This window comes from Colletes latitarsis, chromosome 10 (assembly GCF_051014445.1).
Source record: "Colletes latitarsis isolate SP2378_abdomen chromosome 10, iyColLati1, whole genome shotgun sequence".
In the NCBI taxonomy this organism is placed as follows: domain Eukaryota; kingdom Metazoa; phylum Arthropoda; class Insecta; order Hymenoptera; family Colletidae; genus Colletes; species Colletes latitarsis.
This window is the reverse complement of record NC_135143.1, coordinates 9,817,557-9,833,980: the sequence shown is the minus strand read 5'-3', so window position 1 is coordinate 9,833,980 and position 16,424 is coordinate 9,817,557. Positions and strand designations below refer to the sequence as shown.

The window sequence follows — 16,424 nt, the reverse complement described above, 5'->3', positions numbered from 1 at the left end:
ATAGTTAATATTACAGATGTCAAAGTATTTTAGATCCCAATAAGCGGGTGAGCCGAGTAAAAATGTTATAATATATAGTATCACGAATTTCAGTTTCACGCAATTATTTTTTAACGATTATTAAATAATTTTCCACAATTCTGCTACACAGCCCTGTTGCAATCATGTGGTTTTACTTAAATTCACTTCATCATCTTATAGATCATACTGTAGCTATATTACTAATAAATATTACTAAGTTTTGCAAATAGTTCTTTTTTTAATAAAGGTTTATTTAGTAATCGAAAAATCAATAAAGCGTAACGATAAATTGAAATAGTTCCCAGAAAGAAGAATACATTGATAAATGTATAAAAAAAGACTATTTAAAGAACAGTATAAAATCAAATCTTCATATTTATATGATTGCATGTGTGCGTGAATTATATTGTTTTTTATAATAAATGTTAATACGTAATGTTCATTAAAAAGGAAGAAAATGTTCAAACAAAGAACATAATTTGGATGATATTATCGGTTAACGATGCAGTTAGCCAATGAAATCTTTGTATAGAAAATTGATTCTCCAATGCGTGAGCAGAGACGACCCTGGTGGCAAGTAGAAGTAGTAAACAAGTACGGTGCGAATCGAGCTATCGTCGACGTCGAAGCTGTCAAACATGGCGAGAATGTCGATCTTGAGTGCTGGTCAAAAATGTGAATAGAAGGTTCGGGTTGTGGTGAGATTCGTGAATCTCGGGTCTTCTCATCGTCGGCAGAAGCCGGCGAGAGATGCGATCGGGAGCTAGACTGACAGGCCGAAAGTGAATGTGCCGAGTGAACGGCCCCGGCAGTTTTGCGGCCGGGATTAATTTAAGGGCATGCCAATTCGGGAACTATGGGTGCTCAACAGACTAAGGAAAGAATCGTTCCTACCGGTTCCACCGCGCGACAGACGCGTAAACAGCCAAGGAACCTTAAGGAATCGCGTCTTGTTGGCTCCAATATATTTACCGAGCACAGCGGTAACTTCCTTTCCTTATTTTCATCCTACTCTATCGCTTTTTATCTTCTATTTCTTTCTTACTTCCGCCCCTTTTTTCACTCCTCTCTCTCATACTTTCTTTCCCTCACTCCTGCATGTTCTCTCTTGCACTCATATATTACTCTGAAATAAATCTCGGATGTAAAAGTTTATAAAATATTTAAAAACAGAGTCTTAGTAAATTAGACACAAAAAATACGATGTTGAATGCAATAGCTTGGTTATATAATTAATACACGCGTATACGTGTATATTCATGTATGTGTATGTCTCTTATTAAATTAATAATCGGTTGTTAATTCTTAATTGATGATAAATGCATCAATTATAAAATAACTTAACAGTATAACTTAATTTCTTGTTCTTATGCTTAATCTGTCTGCTATGTAAATTTGTTTCTATTGTTCTAAGTATAATTCTTTCTTTATTTTATTACAAATAAATTTTTCATTACTTATATCATATATAAAATATACATAAATATACAAGGTGTTTCATAACATGTGGTGTCTACTTTGATAGTTAACAGTGAACAAACAAGCAACAAAGAAAGTTCATATAAACTTGTACCTTATTTGATGTTGTTTCCAAGTTATAGCTGGTTTTATATTCTAATAATATATAGTTACTTACCTTTATAGGAAGTGCTTGAAATGGTTACCTTTAATCTTAATGCAAGTTTATAATCGTTGTGTCATAGAATTTCTTAATCATTCAAAAATTTTAGACGTTTGTTGGATTTATTGGCAACCTTATATATATTGATGAAATATTTCAACAATGACAATAAGTATTGATTAAACAATTATTTTCAAGCAATCCTAAAAGTAGAAATCCAATTCTGCATGACTCATTTATTTCTTGTGAAATTGTTCATTCAAGAATTGTGTGGCTACTTGGTTAATATGATAACACAATGTCTTACATGTTCGTTCAGTTGACTGCCCAAGAAAAACATGCTTGATCAGATTATTGCCCAATTATTTATACCCATACATTTATACTGAATTATTATTGTTCATTTGATTAAAAAGTATCATTGACTATTCCTTTTCTGGAAAATTCAGTATTGTTTGTAAATAATACAACAGATGAAAAATGTTGACTATATGTGACAGTCTTTATTGTTGCTATTCTTTGAATACTAATGCTATCATTTTCTTTAATGGGATTCAGGGTTCTTTTTGCAAGATTAACAGTGATCTACCTCCATTTGGTATTTGTTTTTTCAAATAAACCTCTGTCTGAAAGGCATTTGTATATTCTTTGAAATATACTCTTGTTTGAGAATAAATAACTATAAGTTAGGAACAAAATTAAGTAGGACATATGTTTATATGAACTTTTTTCATTACTTTTTCATAGAAACACTCTATGTATCATATGGATATACATATATAACAGTGAAGGAAATAATATAAACTGTAATAATTATTATATTAAATCAATTGCTTTAATGATTTATATATTATATATTTAATGATTTGTAACACATAAATTTGATAGCATAGTTTGTTATTTCTTACACTAATTTGTAGTCATTCATATAAAACAGTACTATAATGTTGTGTAGAAGCTCTTTTACAAAGCAGACCGCTACCTCACATTCCGGCATTACCAGATGGTGATCCTCCAAGTGGGTCCAGCATTCAACCAATTTCACAAGTGAATATTCAGCAACATGCTGGCGTTCCTTCTACAGGGCTTTTGGAGGCTGCAAACAGGTTAACTTTAATTATATTTATTGAATGTTTTATTTATAAACTTTATTTTATTGATTCTTTTAATAACATCAAATATTAATATATAAAAGATAGTGTACTAATTTATAGTTATGTTTTAATTTTATATAATATTTCAAAATTATACATGTATTTTTATTGCCAACCTTTTTATATATTATCGAACAATCTTTTCCAATAGCTTGACATAATATATGTATACTCAATAGCCTAAATTAGTATTAATATATAAAAAGCTATAAATGAGACTTGAAATGTTTGCCACAGGTGGACTAGTAAAGAAAACCTATTGGCACAAGAGGAGGATGATCCACAACTATTTGTTGCTTTGTATGATTTTCAAGCAGGTGGAGAAAATCAGCTCAGTCTTAAAAAAGGTAATTATTTTTGTAATGTAACATACAAAAATATTGTTATAGAAAAGCATACATAACTATATGTTTATTATGCTAAAAAAGAAATTGTGTGATAATTTTTAAATTATTTGAATATAGGGGAGCAAGTTCGTATTCTGAGTTATAATAAGAGTGGAGAATGGTGTGAGGCTCATTCAAGTACTGGTCAAGTAGGTTGGGTTCCTTCAAATTATGTTACCCCTGTAAATTCTCTGGAGAAGCATTCATGGTATCATGGGAGGATATCAAGGAATAATACTGAGTACCTCCTGAGGTCAGGCATAAATGGCAGTTTCCTGGTTCGTGAGTCAGAAAGTAGCCCTGGTCAACGCAGTATTTCTCTGCGATACGAGGGTAGAGTTTACCATTATAGGATCAATGAAGACAGTGAAGGAAAGGTGTGACATTGATTTTACCGAGTGTCCCTTACTTTTTCAGCCAAACTGTAGGTGCATAATCTACAAGCAAAAATAAGAAAAAAATGTTATTTGAAGTTTGTTTGTAAATACTTTGTTACAAAGTTATATACAAATATTGAACATAGCGTGAATATGTATAGCAACATATTCCAAGTTGATAATACGAAAAGTCGACTGTATTTACTTTGCCTGTACTTTCATTTCTTGCTTTCTAATGATTCATTGTTGGTTTTCAGTTATCGTATATAGTATCTTGTAAGTCATTACTTACATTAAAATGCTAAGAGAATTTTCAAATGAAAAATATGCTGATATTATGTACGAGAATATCAACGTATGTTTCCAGGAAGATGAGTACCACATCGTTCAGTATTTATTAACACATACAATATTTGTCTGTAATTTTGTAACAAAGCATTTACAAACAAACTTCATATAACATTTTTTTCTTATTTTCACTTGCAGATTATGCTCCAACAATTTGGCCGGAAAAGTAGGGGACACCCTGTATATACCAACTACAAAACAATATATTATAGTAGAAACTGATAATAGTAGATAATATTTTAATTTAAACATAATACTAAAAAACATTATTATTTTAGATGTATGTCACAAATGAGAGCAAATTCAACACTTTGGCAGAACTAGTGCATCATCATTCAATGCTAGCTGATGGTCTGATCACACAGTTACTTTATCCAGCACCAAAGCACAACAAACCCACTGTTTTTCCACTTAGTCCAGGTAAGATAAGAAATAATTAGAAATTATGTTTTCTATTAACGTGATGTTATATTACAGAGCCGGATGAATGGGAAATCAATAGAACAGATATAGTTATGAGACATAAATTAGGAGGAGGACAATATGGGGATGTCTATGAAGCTGTATGGAAGCGATACAATATGACCGTTGCCGTGAAAACGTTAAAGGTTAGTCTTATAGTAGTTGTAGTAGTAGTAGTAGTAGTAGTAATAACAATAATAGTAGTTGTTATTATCATAATCATCATCATCATCATTATTATTATTAATAATTTAGTATTATTTTATTATAAAAAGATATTGTGGATATTTTATAGGAGGACACCATGGCTCTAAAAGATTTCTTGGAAGAAGCTGCAATCATGAAGGAGATGAAACACAGGAATTTAGTTCAGTTGTTAGGTGTATGTACTCGTGAACCGCCTTTCTACATCATTACAGAATTTATGAGTAAAGGAAATTTGCTAGACTATTTACGGAACGAGAGCAAACATCAAATCAACGCTGTCGTTTTAATGCACATGGCCACACAGATTGCCAGTGGAATGAGTTATCTAGAAAGCAGAAATTTCATTCACAGGTAAAATGTTTCAAAATTTTGCAATAAGTTAGATAACTACTTTTACATTGCCTATATCCCTTCACAGATTACTACAAAAACAAAAGTGTTTTTGTTAATAGTATTCCTCTATTGTAAACGTTTAATTTTTATTTCCTAATACCCAGAGAAATATTTTCTTCAATTTAAATTTAAACATTCATCATATATTGCAATATAAAATTAATTTATAATATCGCAATCGTTAGAAAATGTATTTATGAAAAACTACAAACATCTAACAAGTAAAATATATAAAATATAGTGCTCATATTTTTGGATAATACATATCAATAAATAACTAATTTTTTCTATCTCATCATCTATAACTACCGATTTTAATGTAGTATAGTTTTCGAGATCGGTAAGGAATTAGCTTCGAGGTTACAATATGTATTATGTTAAAAAGTAATTACATTTCAAATATTTCTCTGGTATGTAGTTATTTTTAGGTTAGCGATTTGTAGCATCCCAAAAGTTACTGAAAAAAAGTAATAGTGGATTACAGTGTCAATATTGATACCTATATTTTACATGAAACATTCATTCGTTAGTTAGGAGACATTTTTAAATTTCCATTACCCTCTTTTAAAACGTGATTTCGCGTTAACATCGCGATTTTCGAAACAGAGATCTAGCGGCTCGAAACTGCCTAGTGGGTGAAAATCATCTGGTGAAGGTCGCAGACTTTGGTTTAGCCCGATTGATGAGAGACGATACGTACACAGCTCATGCTGGAGCAAAATTTCCTATAAAATGGACTGCTCCAGAGGGGTTAGCTTATAATAAATTTTCTACGAAGGTAACACATCATACTATTTCCTGTTTTATAGCATTCATCTAAATTTATTGTCATAAACATACATATTTTCTTTCATAACTGTGTATTCATTTTTTTTTATTTTTGTTTCATTTTATAGTCTGATGTATGGGCATTTGGCATCTTGCTATGGGAAATAGCAACATACGGCATGTCTCCATATCCTGGCGTTGATTTGACGGATGTTTATCACATGTTGGAGAAAGGCTATAGAATGGAGTGCCCCCCTGGTTGTCCACCGAAAGTTTATGAACTAATGCGCCAATGCTGGCAGTGGTCTGCTGCTGACCGGCCTACATTTAAAGAGATTCATCATTCTCTTGAAAATATGTTTCAAGAATCCAGTATTACCGAAGGTAAAATATTCTGAATTTCAACGTAAATATTGAGTGTCTTTAATTAAACTGTAACATTTAGATTTAGTTAAGAATATAGACTAAAATATGGTTCATGATTTTAATCCATGTGTGAAAATTTATTGTTGTAGAAGTCGAAAAGCAACTTCAAGGTGGAGGAGAAATTCCTTTACTTTCATATAAAAAATCTCAAACTGGTAGTACTGGAAATATTCATGGGCTTGTTCTTGTCTCTGAACCATTACCCTCTTCAGGTATACACAAAAAATTTATAAAATGTTATTATTTTGTAGTATTATAATTCTTACTTAAATTATTTTTATTTTCTTTAAAATATGATTTCGGCTTTAAATCGTATTTTATTGTATTTTTCTTTAAAGCAGTGTAATTTTTGATGGTAAAAATAATTCATTGACCAATTTGTCATAGATACTATCAGCTCCGTAACTAAATTAAGTACATTCACGGGTGGTCTATCAAGTAAGAATAACAGTAACATCGTACAAATGAGACGCTCAACCAATAAGAAAGGAAAACAAGCTCCAGCGCCTCCAAAAAGAACAAGGTACAATGTTTCTTATTATTTTCGATGCCATGAAACCTTGATCATTATATCTGTTAGTTTCTTTATATTTATTTCAAATAGTAATAGGATAATTCAGTATTACATGTAGGATATTCCGTTTTAATCTTTCCACGTTGCTCGATCCGAAACATTTTTTAAATAACCACCAAGTTTATAGATAACGAAATAGAAAGATTAAACTGAGACACCTTATAAATATATGAAACATCTTTCATTTATTATGCTATTGAATGTATTATTTATTATATATAAACTTGTTCGTATAATCGATGTTTCGATTGGTCAAAGTAACGATAAATGTTGATCATATGATGATACAATAATTTAACGTTTGGGTAACAGCTTGCTGTCATCGTGCAGTTCGTTCCGCGACTCAGCGTACCAAGAACAAGATACTCAAAATACTGAAACAAACGCCATGACTCTCGACGATGCCACGGATCTAAATGGTATTGATAAGATTCTCGAAGGTATCTCCATTCTACTTTAATCGAGCGTACTGATACGTGCACGCACTGCTTCAGTTTCCTACCGTAAGCTCTGTATCCAGCTTTATTTGCTCGATTTCTTCTGCATCTATATCTTTCTTCTTATACTTAGTTGGAAGATTAAAATTATTCAATCAGTCGTAAAGATCATAAAGATGTCTTTATTTTGGTATTTGCATTTTTGATTTTCTTGCAAATTTATGTTGATTAAATCAATAAATGTGTTCATGAAGGTTAATAAACTACTAATATAAAGAAAATTTAGTATTCATCAAGAAAGTTCTACTTTTAATTTTCAAGAAACATTGTTTCTATTTCGTTATTTGAGCTTACGGAACATGTTCGCTCTCAGCGAAAGGACTCTAAGCAGAAAGAGAATATGTACCGGTACGGTTTGTTGTCAAATGGGAACTCAGGTATTGCGCGAGATCTCGCGACGATGGCTCAAGGAACGATTGCTGCAGGAGGCTGTGAAATCGAGGAGGACGGAGAGGGTTCTCAGGGTACGGCGGAACCAAATTTCATCTCTCAACCTTCAACATCACCGGAACCCATACCTGGACTAGTCTGTACTCAAAAACAAATCAAACCAAGACCATACCCATCAAAGGAACCAGTACCGCAGAAGGTACAGTTCTAAACAATTGAAATGAATGGTTTTTAGACGTTCCATAAAATATCCTAAATTCCGTATAACGTCTATGAAATTCCACTTTTGTTTTAGCTGGTACAAGTGGGAGCATTAGAAGTGCAGAACGTAAAAAGAGCAATTAATCGTTATGGTACATTGCCAAAAGGTGCTAGGATTGGTGCGTATCTCGAGTCTCTTCGTCAAAGTGGCATGCCATCGAATCAAGAATCTACGTCAGTTGCCTCTTCTATAGCATCCAGTTCAGTAGAACAACACGAAACTACTCATGACGGTTCGCAACATAGATCTCTCTCTCCTCGTCAAAGCAATCTACGAAGTCAACCTCAAATGACCCGCAGCAATTCTTCAAGCGGTGTTGTCAATACGTATCAACCTCCAAATTCTCCTCGTGGTCGAGTGGTAGCTGTAAGGAAGAGTAACCAATCCGATGGTGTTGGTTTAAGAACGTTTCGGGTATCTAGTAACTCAAACTTCCGTACTGCGAGTCCTTCAAGATCTGTTCAACCATCGTTGGCCGATCTAGAATTTCCACCTCCACCCGCGGATTTACCTCCTCCTCCAGACGAAACTTTTTCTGGTCTGGAACAAGTTGACCTTCCGCCTCCTATTTCTTGTACTGATGTTTCTCAAGTGAGAAGTCCTCTTTCGATAAGAAAAGCGAAGAGCACGGATTGGCGAACAAAAGAAGAAGAAAGCGAACAACAGGAAGACAGAAACGATGTTAGTAACTCAGAGCCTTCTGTCAAAGAAGCTAGCTCGAGATTTGGAGTTAATTTAAGACGCAGGGAAACTCAAGACAGCCTTTGTAGGAACTCTAATAATAAAAGAACGGGGTTTAAATCCAGAATAGAAACAATTGAACCTGCTGCACCGCCAGAGGAAGCGCCACCTCCTCCTCCGCCACCTCCACCTCCAATCTCTACAAATACACCTCCTGATAGTTTCGAACGTAAACCTGGTATGAAAGAAATGTTAGAACTGAAACTTATAAATGAAATTAAACAAAGTGCAGAAACAAAGCATGGTGTGACTACGAAGAAAACTGGAGTCACAAGTAGTACTCCATCTGCCCCTCTCGATCCGGCGTCGCAGTTATTATCGGAACTCTGCGCCAGTTTTAATATGGAGGCTGGACAGAGGTAGTTGAAGTTCCATTTAGTGGTATATTTGATTTCGGAGAGTTACTGTTATAAAATTATATTAAGTTAATAAATTTCACGCACTACTGTTTAGATTCAAATTTCGATTCAATACTGTTTAGTTTTAATTAATATGTTAATTACATTTGTTTTATATGGATTAATTAAATTAATTTTGTTGTATTAATCTTCCAATTGATGAATGAAATTATAAACATTTTGCATGGCATAGTACAAACTTAATATTACTATATAATCTATATTTTAATATACATATATGTACATATGTATGTATGTATGTATGTATATTTTATATTTTTCTGATTACACAGACATGCCCAAAATGAATATGCCGTATCAACTTTAAAAACCAACGAAGTAACTCAAGATCAGCAACAACAAATTCACAATACTCATAAGGATTCGTCTTTATCCTCTCCAGTGACTGACTCCATTCTTTCCAGTGGAAATGTGGGTTTCAAACTGAAGAGGGTAGACAAACGCAATAACCCGCAGAAGGAAGAAACATCTGATGGGCAAATAATTGATTTTAAGGCCAGATTACGAAAAGTTGAGAATGCAGAAAAAGAGAAACCCTCAGAGGAAAGAAGTAATGTTACAGAACAGTCTTCAGAGTCAGAAGAGCAACAAGATGATAAACGCAGAAGTACTGGTAGTATCAGTAGCTTGAAAAAGCTTTGGGAAAATAAGGAATCTTGTGATAGCCAGCCTCATAGCCCAAAGCTTAGTGTACGGGGAAATAGTGGTAAACCAGATACCTTTGACCAAACAGAAGATTCACCAGAAGATCACAGCGGAGCCTCAACACGCAGTCAGAGGTAAATAAACCATTAATCTAATGTTATTAATGAGTATTAAATTTCGTAAATTAATGTTTAATAATTAGACGATAATTCTTTAAATTTCCGACATATAAATGTTTTCAGATATCTATTAAGTTACTATGCATTTCCAAGTAATAGGTTTGAATTGCATTGTAAATTCACATTTGTCCATAGTTCTGGAAGCAAAAGCGATGCTAGATTGTGGCCACCGCCAGAACCAGAGAAACCAGTTGTTCCAGCAAAACCACTAAAACCTCTGTGTTCTTCAGCAAAACATTTTTGCTCTTCAATTTATGCAACACCAAACTGTACGAAGTCTCAAAGTACCGAAGACGACTTAAGTAAGCAAAATACAGATTCAAGGACTGCGAAACAAGCCGTATTAGAACTTTCGACGTTAATTGAAAGTAGCGTATTGAATCTAAAAAGTAATTCGACGATAGTAATGACCAGTTGGCTCCAGTTATCAGATAAGGTAGGGCTGTTACACGGAATGTGTACAAACCTTGCAGATAGCGGCATTGCGCCACACGCACGGTTTCAATTCCGCGAACTTCTTGCAAGGTTAGAGCTTCAGGCGCGTCAACTCCGCGCAGCAGGCACTCGAAATGTCACAGAGAATACAAGACTTCTCACTGACCTCCAGAACACAATAAAAGATGTTGTCAACGCCGTGCAAAGATAAACCAGGGAGATGAACACCGTTTTCTCTGTTTCCACCCTTATTCTCGTCCTCGTTTTTATCTGGCACAATTTACAAAGCACGCGTGTGCACACTCGATCGGAAATATTTTGGACTTGTTTCATACCTTTCATTGTATACTGTGTCAAAATACCCCGAATTTATTATTCCACTTCGTTTGGGATTTCTTTTAAATGATTTTTTCGTATTGAATTTTTTAGGTGTTATTTTTTAATAATGTCTCTGGAGATAACTCGTTTTGAGTCGACATTTTGCTCTTGGAAATTACATGAAGCGAAGAATGCTTAAGGACAAGGCCTCAAGCCGAACACGGCCTCGATTAATATCGGTTTGATGAAAAAGTAATGAAAAGAAAATCTAAAAATACAATACTAAATTAAAGAGAAATATATTCAATTTTCCATTGATATATTTCTTATTATAGACTGCGATTAGCCATTTTCGTTCGAGGTTGTTGGTATTGTTATATGACAAAAATTCTTTTGATATCAACAAAGCTGGAGGACCGTATAACGCATAAATATTCACTCATATTTTTTATTGAGTTCTACGAGAACAAATGGTAATTTTCAAAAACAATGTAAATCTAGAAATACGATAAGTAAATAAGGATCAAACGTACTAGTTCCTTCAATTTTTTTAACAATAGTTTTAAACCTATAGAAAAAGGACGAGTAATCGCAGTTCATCAAAACAATATAAATATACATATATATAGTATGAATACAGCAAAAAATACTTTTTGTATACTGAACACTTGATTTTTAAATTCAAAATTATTACTTTTACGTCGATCCAATATTTAGTCTGCATTAATGAAGCTCTACTTAAATTATACACTCGTCCACTATACGATAAATGTGGTGATTATAGTTGTCGAGTAAAACGTCTCGGTGTTCTTTCATCGAACTTTCTTGCGCCGTGCTTCGTAATATCGTACGCAAAGTCTTAGGCTAGATTATAAAATGTAAGTGCGAAACTTTTAAGCGTGTAAGCCATTTTAATGCGTGAGAGAACGTAACAATTTTTGTATTTATATAGAGTAAGTCGAATAACAGGTATGCTTAAACAGTACAGTGAAACCTCGATTATGCAAACTAATTAAAAAATACCGTTAAGTTGATTGATATTTTGAATCATCAGACACAAATTTGAATTTCTTTTTAATTATGTCTTTTTCATGTTGCAGTTTGAAAGTAATCTATTTTATCTTCGTTTCGATACTCGTCATAATTTCGTTTTTGATGCAGTAATTACATTAAGCATACGTAATCCTAAAATCTCTAAATTTATCAGAGTAAAAAAAGCGTAATACTCGTTAAGTCAAGATGGTAACAGTTGTGTTAAAACGACTAAGCGGTACTTAAATAATCGAAAGTTTGATCAAGTGCTCGGATAATCAAAAATCGATTTTATTATATGGTCGAATAATATCGAAGTTCTACTGTACATTTATGTAAATCAGTGGATGTAATTAATCAAACTTTCAAGTGTTTTGTTTTGTCTGCATTATCACGTAGCCGTTCTTCCAGAGAGCACTGATAGAAAACGGGAGATACCGGATACTTTTTGAAGAACTTTAAAAAGAGTTGATTCTATATAGATTTGAATTTTTTTTAATTCATTTTACATTTTAATTACTATTATTCATACATCGTCCTATGCGATATAATTGCATTTTAATTCATTGGTCGCGAATGAATGGATTAATTGATATTTCAAAAATGATAACGTTCATCACTTTAGAGGTAAATAATTTATTTATAACTTAGTCCTTAATGTAGTGTTATAATTTAATTTCTTTGACTTGAAAGTATTTGAACAAATTAAACTTAGTTAATTAAATATACTTTATAGTTAAGGTCAATCTGTATTTAAAAATATTAGTTTAAGAGTACTAGTTTCACACTTTTTCAATAGTTTTCCATAGAAAGTATCCGGTATCTTAAATTTCTTTTTATTCGGCCACATAAAAGTAAGAAATACGCAACGAGAATGAAAATGTCATTCGATTCACCACTGAAACTGTTTTTCCTTTTAACACTGCCCACGTTACGGCTATTAGAATACATCGATCGAGAATGCTAATTACGCAAACCGGAATTTTTCTCCTTTCTGTTACATCGTTTCTACCTGTGATACACCGATCGACTTATCTGTCAACTTTAGAGAAGAAGAGAGGGTGGGAGGGGAAAAAACGAGCAATCATACGAACGAATCTTTGCGAAACGAGAAGTACTAAGTGTATAGATTTTTTACTCGGATCTCGATCAATTTCTAGTTTGTCAAGTCAATATATTCAGTGAAATATTATCTGTAAATACATAATTATTTTGAAGAAATCATACACAACATTATGACTCAAAATTCGTATATAACGTTTTGTTGAACTTTCAACCTAATAATTACTTGTAATTTTCTTAATATATTTCTAATTCTTATTATATCAAGAATTAAGTATATATGTCAATTTTTTAATCGAAAAGCTCCATGTCGTATTTAACTATAAATTCTTATTTAATTGCATTATTTCCTATCTTAAATATGTTTATTAGTTTAATTTAAAATGTGATTAATATAAGTATAAAATGTTATATATGATTTCTTAAAAATTCAAGTAATTATAGGCAATATTAAAACAATTTATTAACACTTTAACTGCAGGCCAAAAATCGTATATATAACCGAGGTTTAATGTGAGGCAATAAAATACACACAGCAGTTAAAGTGTTAATGAATATCATAAACTATAGATTGATAGGTGTTTTGTTAAAAAAGTTTTACACCTAGAACTTCTCAGAATTTTATTAATCATTGGATGTTTAAGTTGATGAACCATCAAAGGATATGAAATTGATGTTTTATACGATATGTATCATAGTAACATTTATGTCTAAGTATTTATATCTATATTTATTTTTAATTCTTTCTCGTGTAAAGTTATTCCTAAATGATCGACCAACGTACTGATTCACTAATACGAAAATTTTAATATCGCTTTATACATTGATATAAGACCGACGATAGAAATAAAAAGGAATATTGAATCAAATAGTTCTTTGAACACTTTGAAAACGAACTTCTTATTTTATATTCTAATTAACATTATCTAGTATTTCTTGTACTCGAAAACAGTCGCTTACAATTTTCCATTTATCTCCCATTGCAGTAATCAAGAAGCTTTGGTTAAATGGTTTTGATGATTTATCATCATATTTTACTTGTCCTCCTACTTTTACAAGGAATGTTAGTTGATTTGCCACCTCGGGACCTATTGACGTATGTATTAATAAAAGGTTTCAAAATTTCTATAATAACTAATAAAAATTAATCTATGCATGAACTTTAAAATTCACTAATACAACAATGGTTTATGTCATAAATATAACAAGACCGTATGGCTTGTTAAAACTGAGTTTGCTAAAACATTATGATGAAAATATTTGTTTCTAACAGACATGAATGTAGTGTGTTATGGTATACAAATTTGTAGATCACTACAAATATTCATGAAAAGCTTAAGATATTTAATTAATGAGTTTAAAACTCATTATTATTTACTATTATAATGGCTTTTACCTGTTATTGGTTGAGCATCCAAGGCAGATACATTATGATCGGAAGGTGGCAAATCTGTCCAAAATTTCTGTATATTATCTTTGCCTTCGATACCATTTCCATTCCATATTAAAGTAGCAGTATCCAAATACAATCTCGATATAAGCTATAAATAATTACATACAATTAATTAGTTTTGGTTACATAATTTTATTCGTTCATGAACTAATTACATTTTTAACTGTTCACCTATTTAAGAATTAGTAATGTATCTTCTATGTACATAATTCTTAATTTACTTATTTATATTATTAATTTCACATATTCATATCACTCACATATCTACGTTTGTCCAAACTTTCATAATAAAGCTTTGTAAATTCTTCAGCCGTTCTGCAGGCTTGATCAATTTTAGCTTTCAAATCCTGTAGAATAGTATATAATAACATGCTGTATAATTTTTATTCGCGGTAAGAAAAATAATATTATTTAAAATACCTGTTCCATTTTTAATAATTATGCATTAAATTGGCTTTGAAGAAGTTTACTCTACCCTTCTCAATAGATTTACAAAAAACATAAACATAACCCCTACAAAGTAAACAAATTTCATGAAATAAAAATTTTAAAAGATACAGGTATCATCATAAATTTCATTATGCATTCAATAACATGTGTATTTCAAAATATCACAGAAAATAACAAATTAATTATATACTTTTTTTATAATAAAAGAGCAAAAACATTACAGTTTTTGTCCACGGCAGACTTGGTATTGCTAGGTTAATATTTCAACTTTTGTTTAATGCTTCTCTTTTGATTACATGAAAAATCAAAAATATACTCATTAAATCTTGTGTGTATTGAAATTTAAAAATTGAAATTAATTTTAATTTTATACGATAAATAATAGTTTAATCCTTATTTAGAAAGAAATTAGCAAGTACGTGGGCCATGGACAGTCATCTAGCATCGAACAAATTGAACTAGTACTGAAGATTGAAGTTCAATCATTGAACGAAATTATGTCACGCACTGAGTGCGAATTAATGAATAAGTCCCTAGCTAGTTCATTTTACACGAAAACAGTAAGAATCATTGGCCCGTAATACTTATACACAAACAGTTTATAATTATAGTATTTAATGATATAATTGTAAAGGTAATATATTTAAAGTATAATTAACTGGTTACATATGCAATAAATGTAAATATATATGTACGTTTAAAACAAAAGTAAAATAGGTATCGATTATTGTCGATTCAGGTATGTTAATACTAGGTTGCCAATCTTGAGTTCTCTTTTTCAACGTCGTAAGTGGCCGTACTCGGTTCTTGTAAGTTTGACGATATTTATAAAGAATTTTAAAACTACTATGCAATATTAAGTTTATATCTCTTTGTATATATTGTAAGAAAATTATATAAATTATATTAATTATATTTAACATATTCCTTTAAATAAAGGAAGATTGTAATTTCGAAAATTTGTTTTCGTATATGGACACACGTGTCGTTATATTTCCATATATCGTTAAATTTTGTTTCACGTTATAAACAAATTATTAGCTTTTTTTCATTAAATTCGTTAAATTTTAGTATCAAAATGTTGCGGTAAATAACTATGTAAAAAACATTGTAACTTACATGGATAATCAATTTTGATTAATGGTTATATTTTTGTAGTAACATTTCCGGTAATTAGTATTTATTTATACGCTTTCTAGATTAAAGTATCACTATGACGAATTCGAAGGGTTATCGACGAGGAACAAGGGATTTGTTTTCCCGAAAATTCCGCAAACATGGAACAATACCATTGTCGACATACATGAAAGTATACAAAGTTGGTGATATCGTTGACATAAAAGGCAATGGAGCTGTTCAAAAGGGTATGCCCTATAAAGTTTATCATGGAAAAACTGGACGTGTTTTCAATGTAACTCCCCATGCTCTTGGTGTCATTGTGAACAAAAGAGTACGTGGACGTATCATTGCTAAAAGAATTAACGTACGCATTGAGCACTTGACTCACTCTAAATGCAGAGAAGATTTCTTGAAACGTGTAAAGGAAAACGAAAGGTTACGGAAGGAAGCAAAAGAAAAGAATATTAAAGTTCAACTAAAAAGACAACCGGCAGAACCAATGCAAGCGCACATTGTATCAGGACGTGAAAAACCTGTCTTACTTGCTCCTATTCCATATGAATTTATTGCTTAAAATTTAAATAAACACATGTCAACAAAATTTGTATTTTTATTTGTAAACATATCGTTTATTTTTAAATAGAAATGGTATATAGTTACTTTTTATTTTACACCAATGAAAAGT

The 16,424-nt window shown here is 31.7% G+C and overlaps 3 protein-coding genes across 11 annotated transcripts; 2 read left to right on the top strand and 1 right to left on the bottom strand.

Annotated features, from left to right (window-relative positions):
- Positions 1-614: 614 nt before the first annotated feature.
- Positions 615-11,042, top strand: Abl (tyrosine-protein kinase Abl). Of its 7 annotated transcripts, XR_013080558.1 has the most exons (19): positions 615-1,004; positions 2,598-2,748; positions 3,034-3,143; positions 3,261-3,559; positions 4,046-4,087; positions 4,186-4,327; positions 4,385-4,515; positions 4,665-4,927; positions 5,576-5,747; positions 5,866-6,121; positions 6,253-6,375; positions 6,551-6,686; positions 7,050-7,177; positions 7,612-7,823; positions 7,920-8,986; positions 9,319-9,825; positions 10,006-10,306; positions 10,735-10,875; positions 10,959-11,042. XR_013080558.1 is itself a non-coding variant. In XM_076776096.1 (17 exons), the coding sequence occupies exons 1-17, from the start codon at positions 878-880 to the stop codon at positions 10,514-10,516; spliced, it is 4,329 nt and encodes a 1,442-aa protein (XP_076632211.1). In that variant the 5' UTR covers positions 615-877; the 3' UTR covers positions 10,517-10,855. The 7 variants fall into 7 exon arrangements, 6 of the variants coding, with proteins under 6 accessions (XP_076632211.1, XP_076632212.1, XP_076632208.1 ...); XM_076776096.1 differs by lacking the exon at positions 10,959-11,042 and having other exon boundaries at positions 2,646-2,748; positions 10,006-10,855; XM_076776097.1 differs by lacking the exon at positions 10,959-11,042 and having other exon boundaries at positions 616-1,004; positions 7,050-7,156; positions 7,660-7,823; positions 10,006-10,855.
- A 2,462-nt stretch (positions 11,043-13,504) lies between these two features.
- Positions 13,505-15,092, bottom strand: Nxt1 (NTF2-related export protein 1). 2 transcript variants are annotated; one of them, XM_076776106.1, is made up of 5 exons: positions 14,842-15,092; positions 14,591-14,683; positions 14,431-14,517; positions 14,114-14,258; positions 13,505-13,805 (listed from the first exon to the last, which is right to left on the bottom strand). In XM_076776106.1, exons 2-5 carry the CDS (start codon positions 14,597-14,599, stop codon positions 13,630-13,632), a joined length of 417 nt encoding a protein of 138 aa, XP_076632221.1. In that variant the 5' UTR covers positions 14,600-14,683; positions 14,842-15,092; the 3' UTR covers positions 13,505-13,629. The 2 variants fall into 2 exon arrangements, with proteins under 2 accessions (XP_076632221.1, XP_076632220.1); XM_076776105.1 differs by having other exon boundaries at positions 14,811-15,091.
- Positions 15,093-15,349: 257 nt separating this feature from the next.
- Rpl21 (ribosomal protein L21) lies at positions 15,350-16,340 on the top strand. 2 transcript variants are annotated; one of them, XM_076776101.1, is made up of 2 exons: positions 15,350-15,429; positions 15,820-16,340. In XM_076776101.1, the coding sequence occupies exon 2, from the start codon at positions 15,834-15,836 to the stop codon at positions 16,311-16,313; it is 480 nt and encodes a 159-aa protein (XP_076632216.1). In that variant the 5' UTR covers positions 15,350-15,429; positions 15,820-15,833; the 3' UTR covers positions 16,314-16,340. The 2 variants fall into 2 exon arrangements, with proteins under 2 accessions (XP_076632216.1, XP_076632217.1); XM_076776102.1 differs by lacking the exon at positions 15,350-15,429 and adding an exon at positions 15,441-15,503.
- Positions 16,341-16,424: the final 84 nt, after the last annotated feature.

Bases quoted from the DNA above. Each gene is read 5' to 3' on its own strand.
- Abl (XM_076776092.1), top strand. From the start codon at position 878: ATGGGTGCTCAACAGACTAAGGAAAGAATCGTTCCTACCGGTTCCACC. The intron at 6,122-6,252 runs GTAAAATATTCT...TTATTGTTGTAG, and splicing joins AGAATCCAGTATTACCGAAG to AAGTCGAAAAGCAACTTCAA. The intron at 6,687-7,049 runs GTACAATGTTTC...TTTGGGTAACAG, and splicing joins GCGCCTCCAAAAAGAACAAG to CTTGCTGTCATCGTGCAGTT.
- Nxt1 (XM_076776106.1), bottom strand. The intron at 14,259-14,430 runs GTGAGTGATATG...AATTATTTATAG, and splicing joins GTTTGGACAAACGTAGATAT to CTTATATCGAGATTGTATTT. The intron at 13,806-14,113 runs GTAAAAGCCATT...ATACGTCAATAG, and splicing joins GGATGCTCAACCAATAACAG to GTCCCGAGGTGGCAAATCAA.
- Rpl21 (XM_076776101.1), top strand. From the start codon at position 15,834: ATGACGAATTCGAAGGGTTATCGACGAGGAACAAGGGATTTGTTTTCC.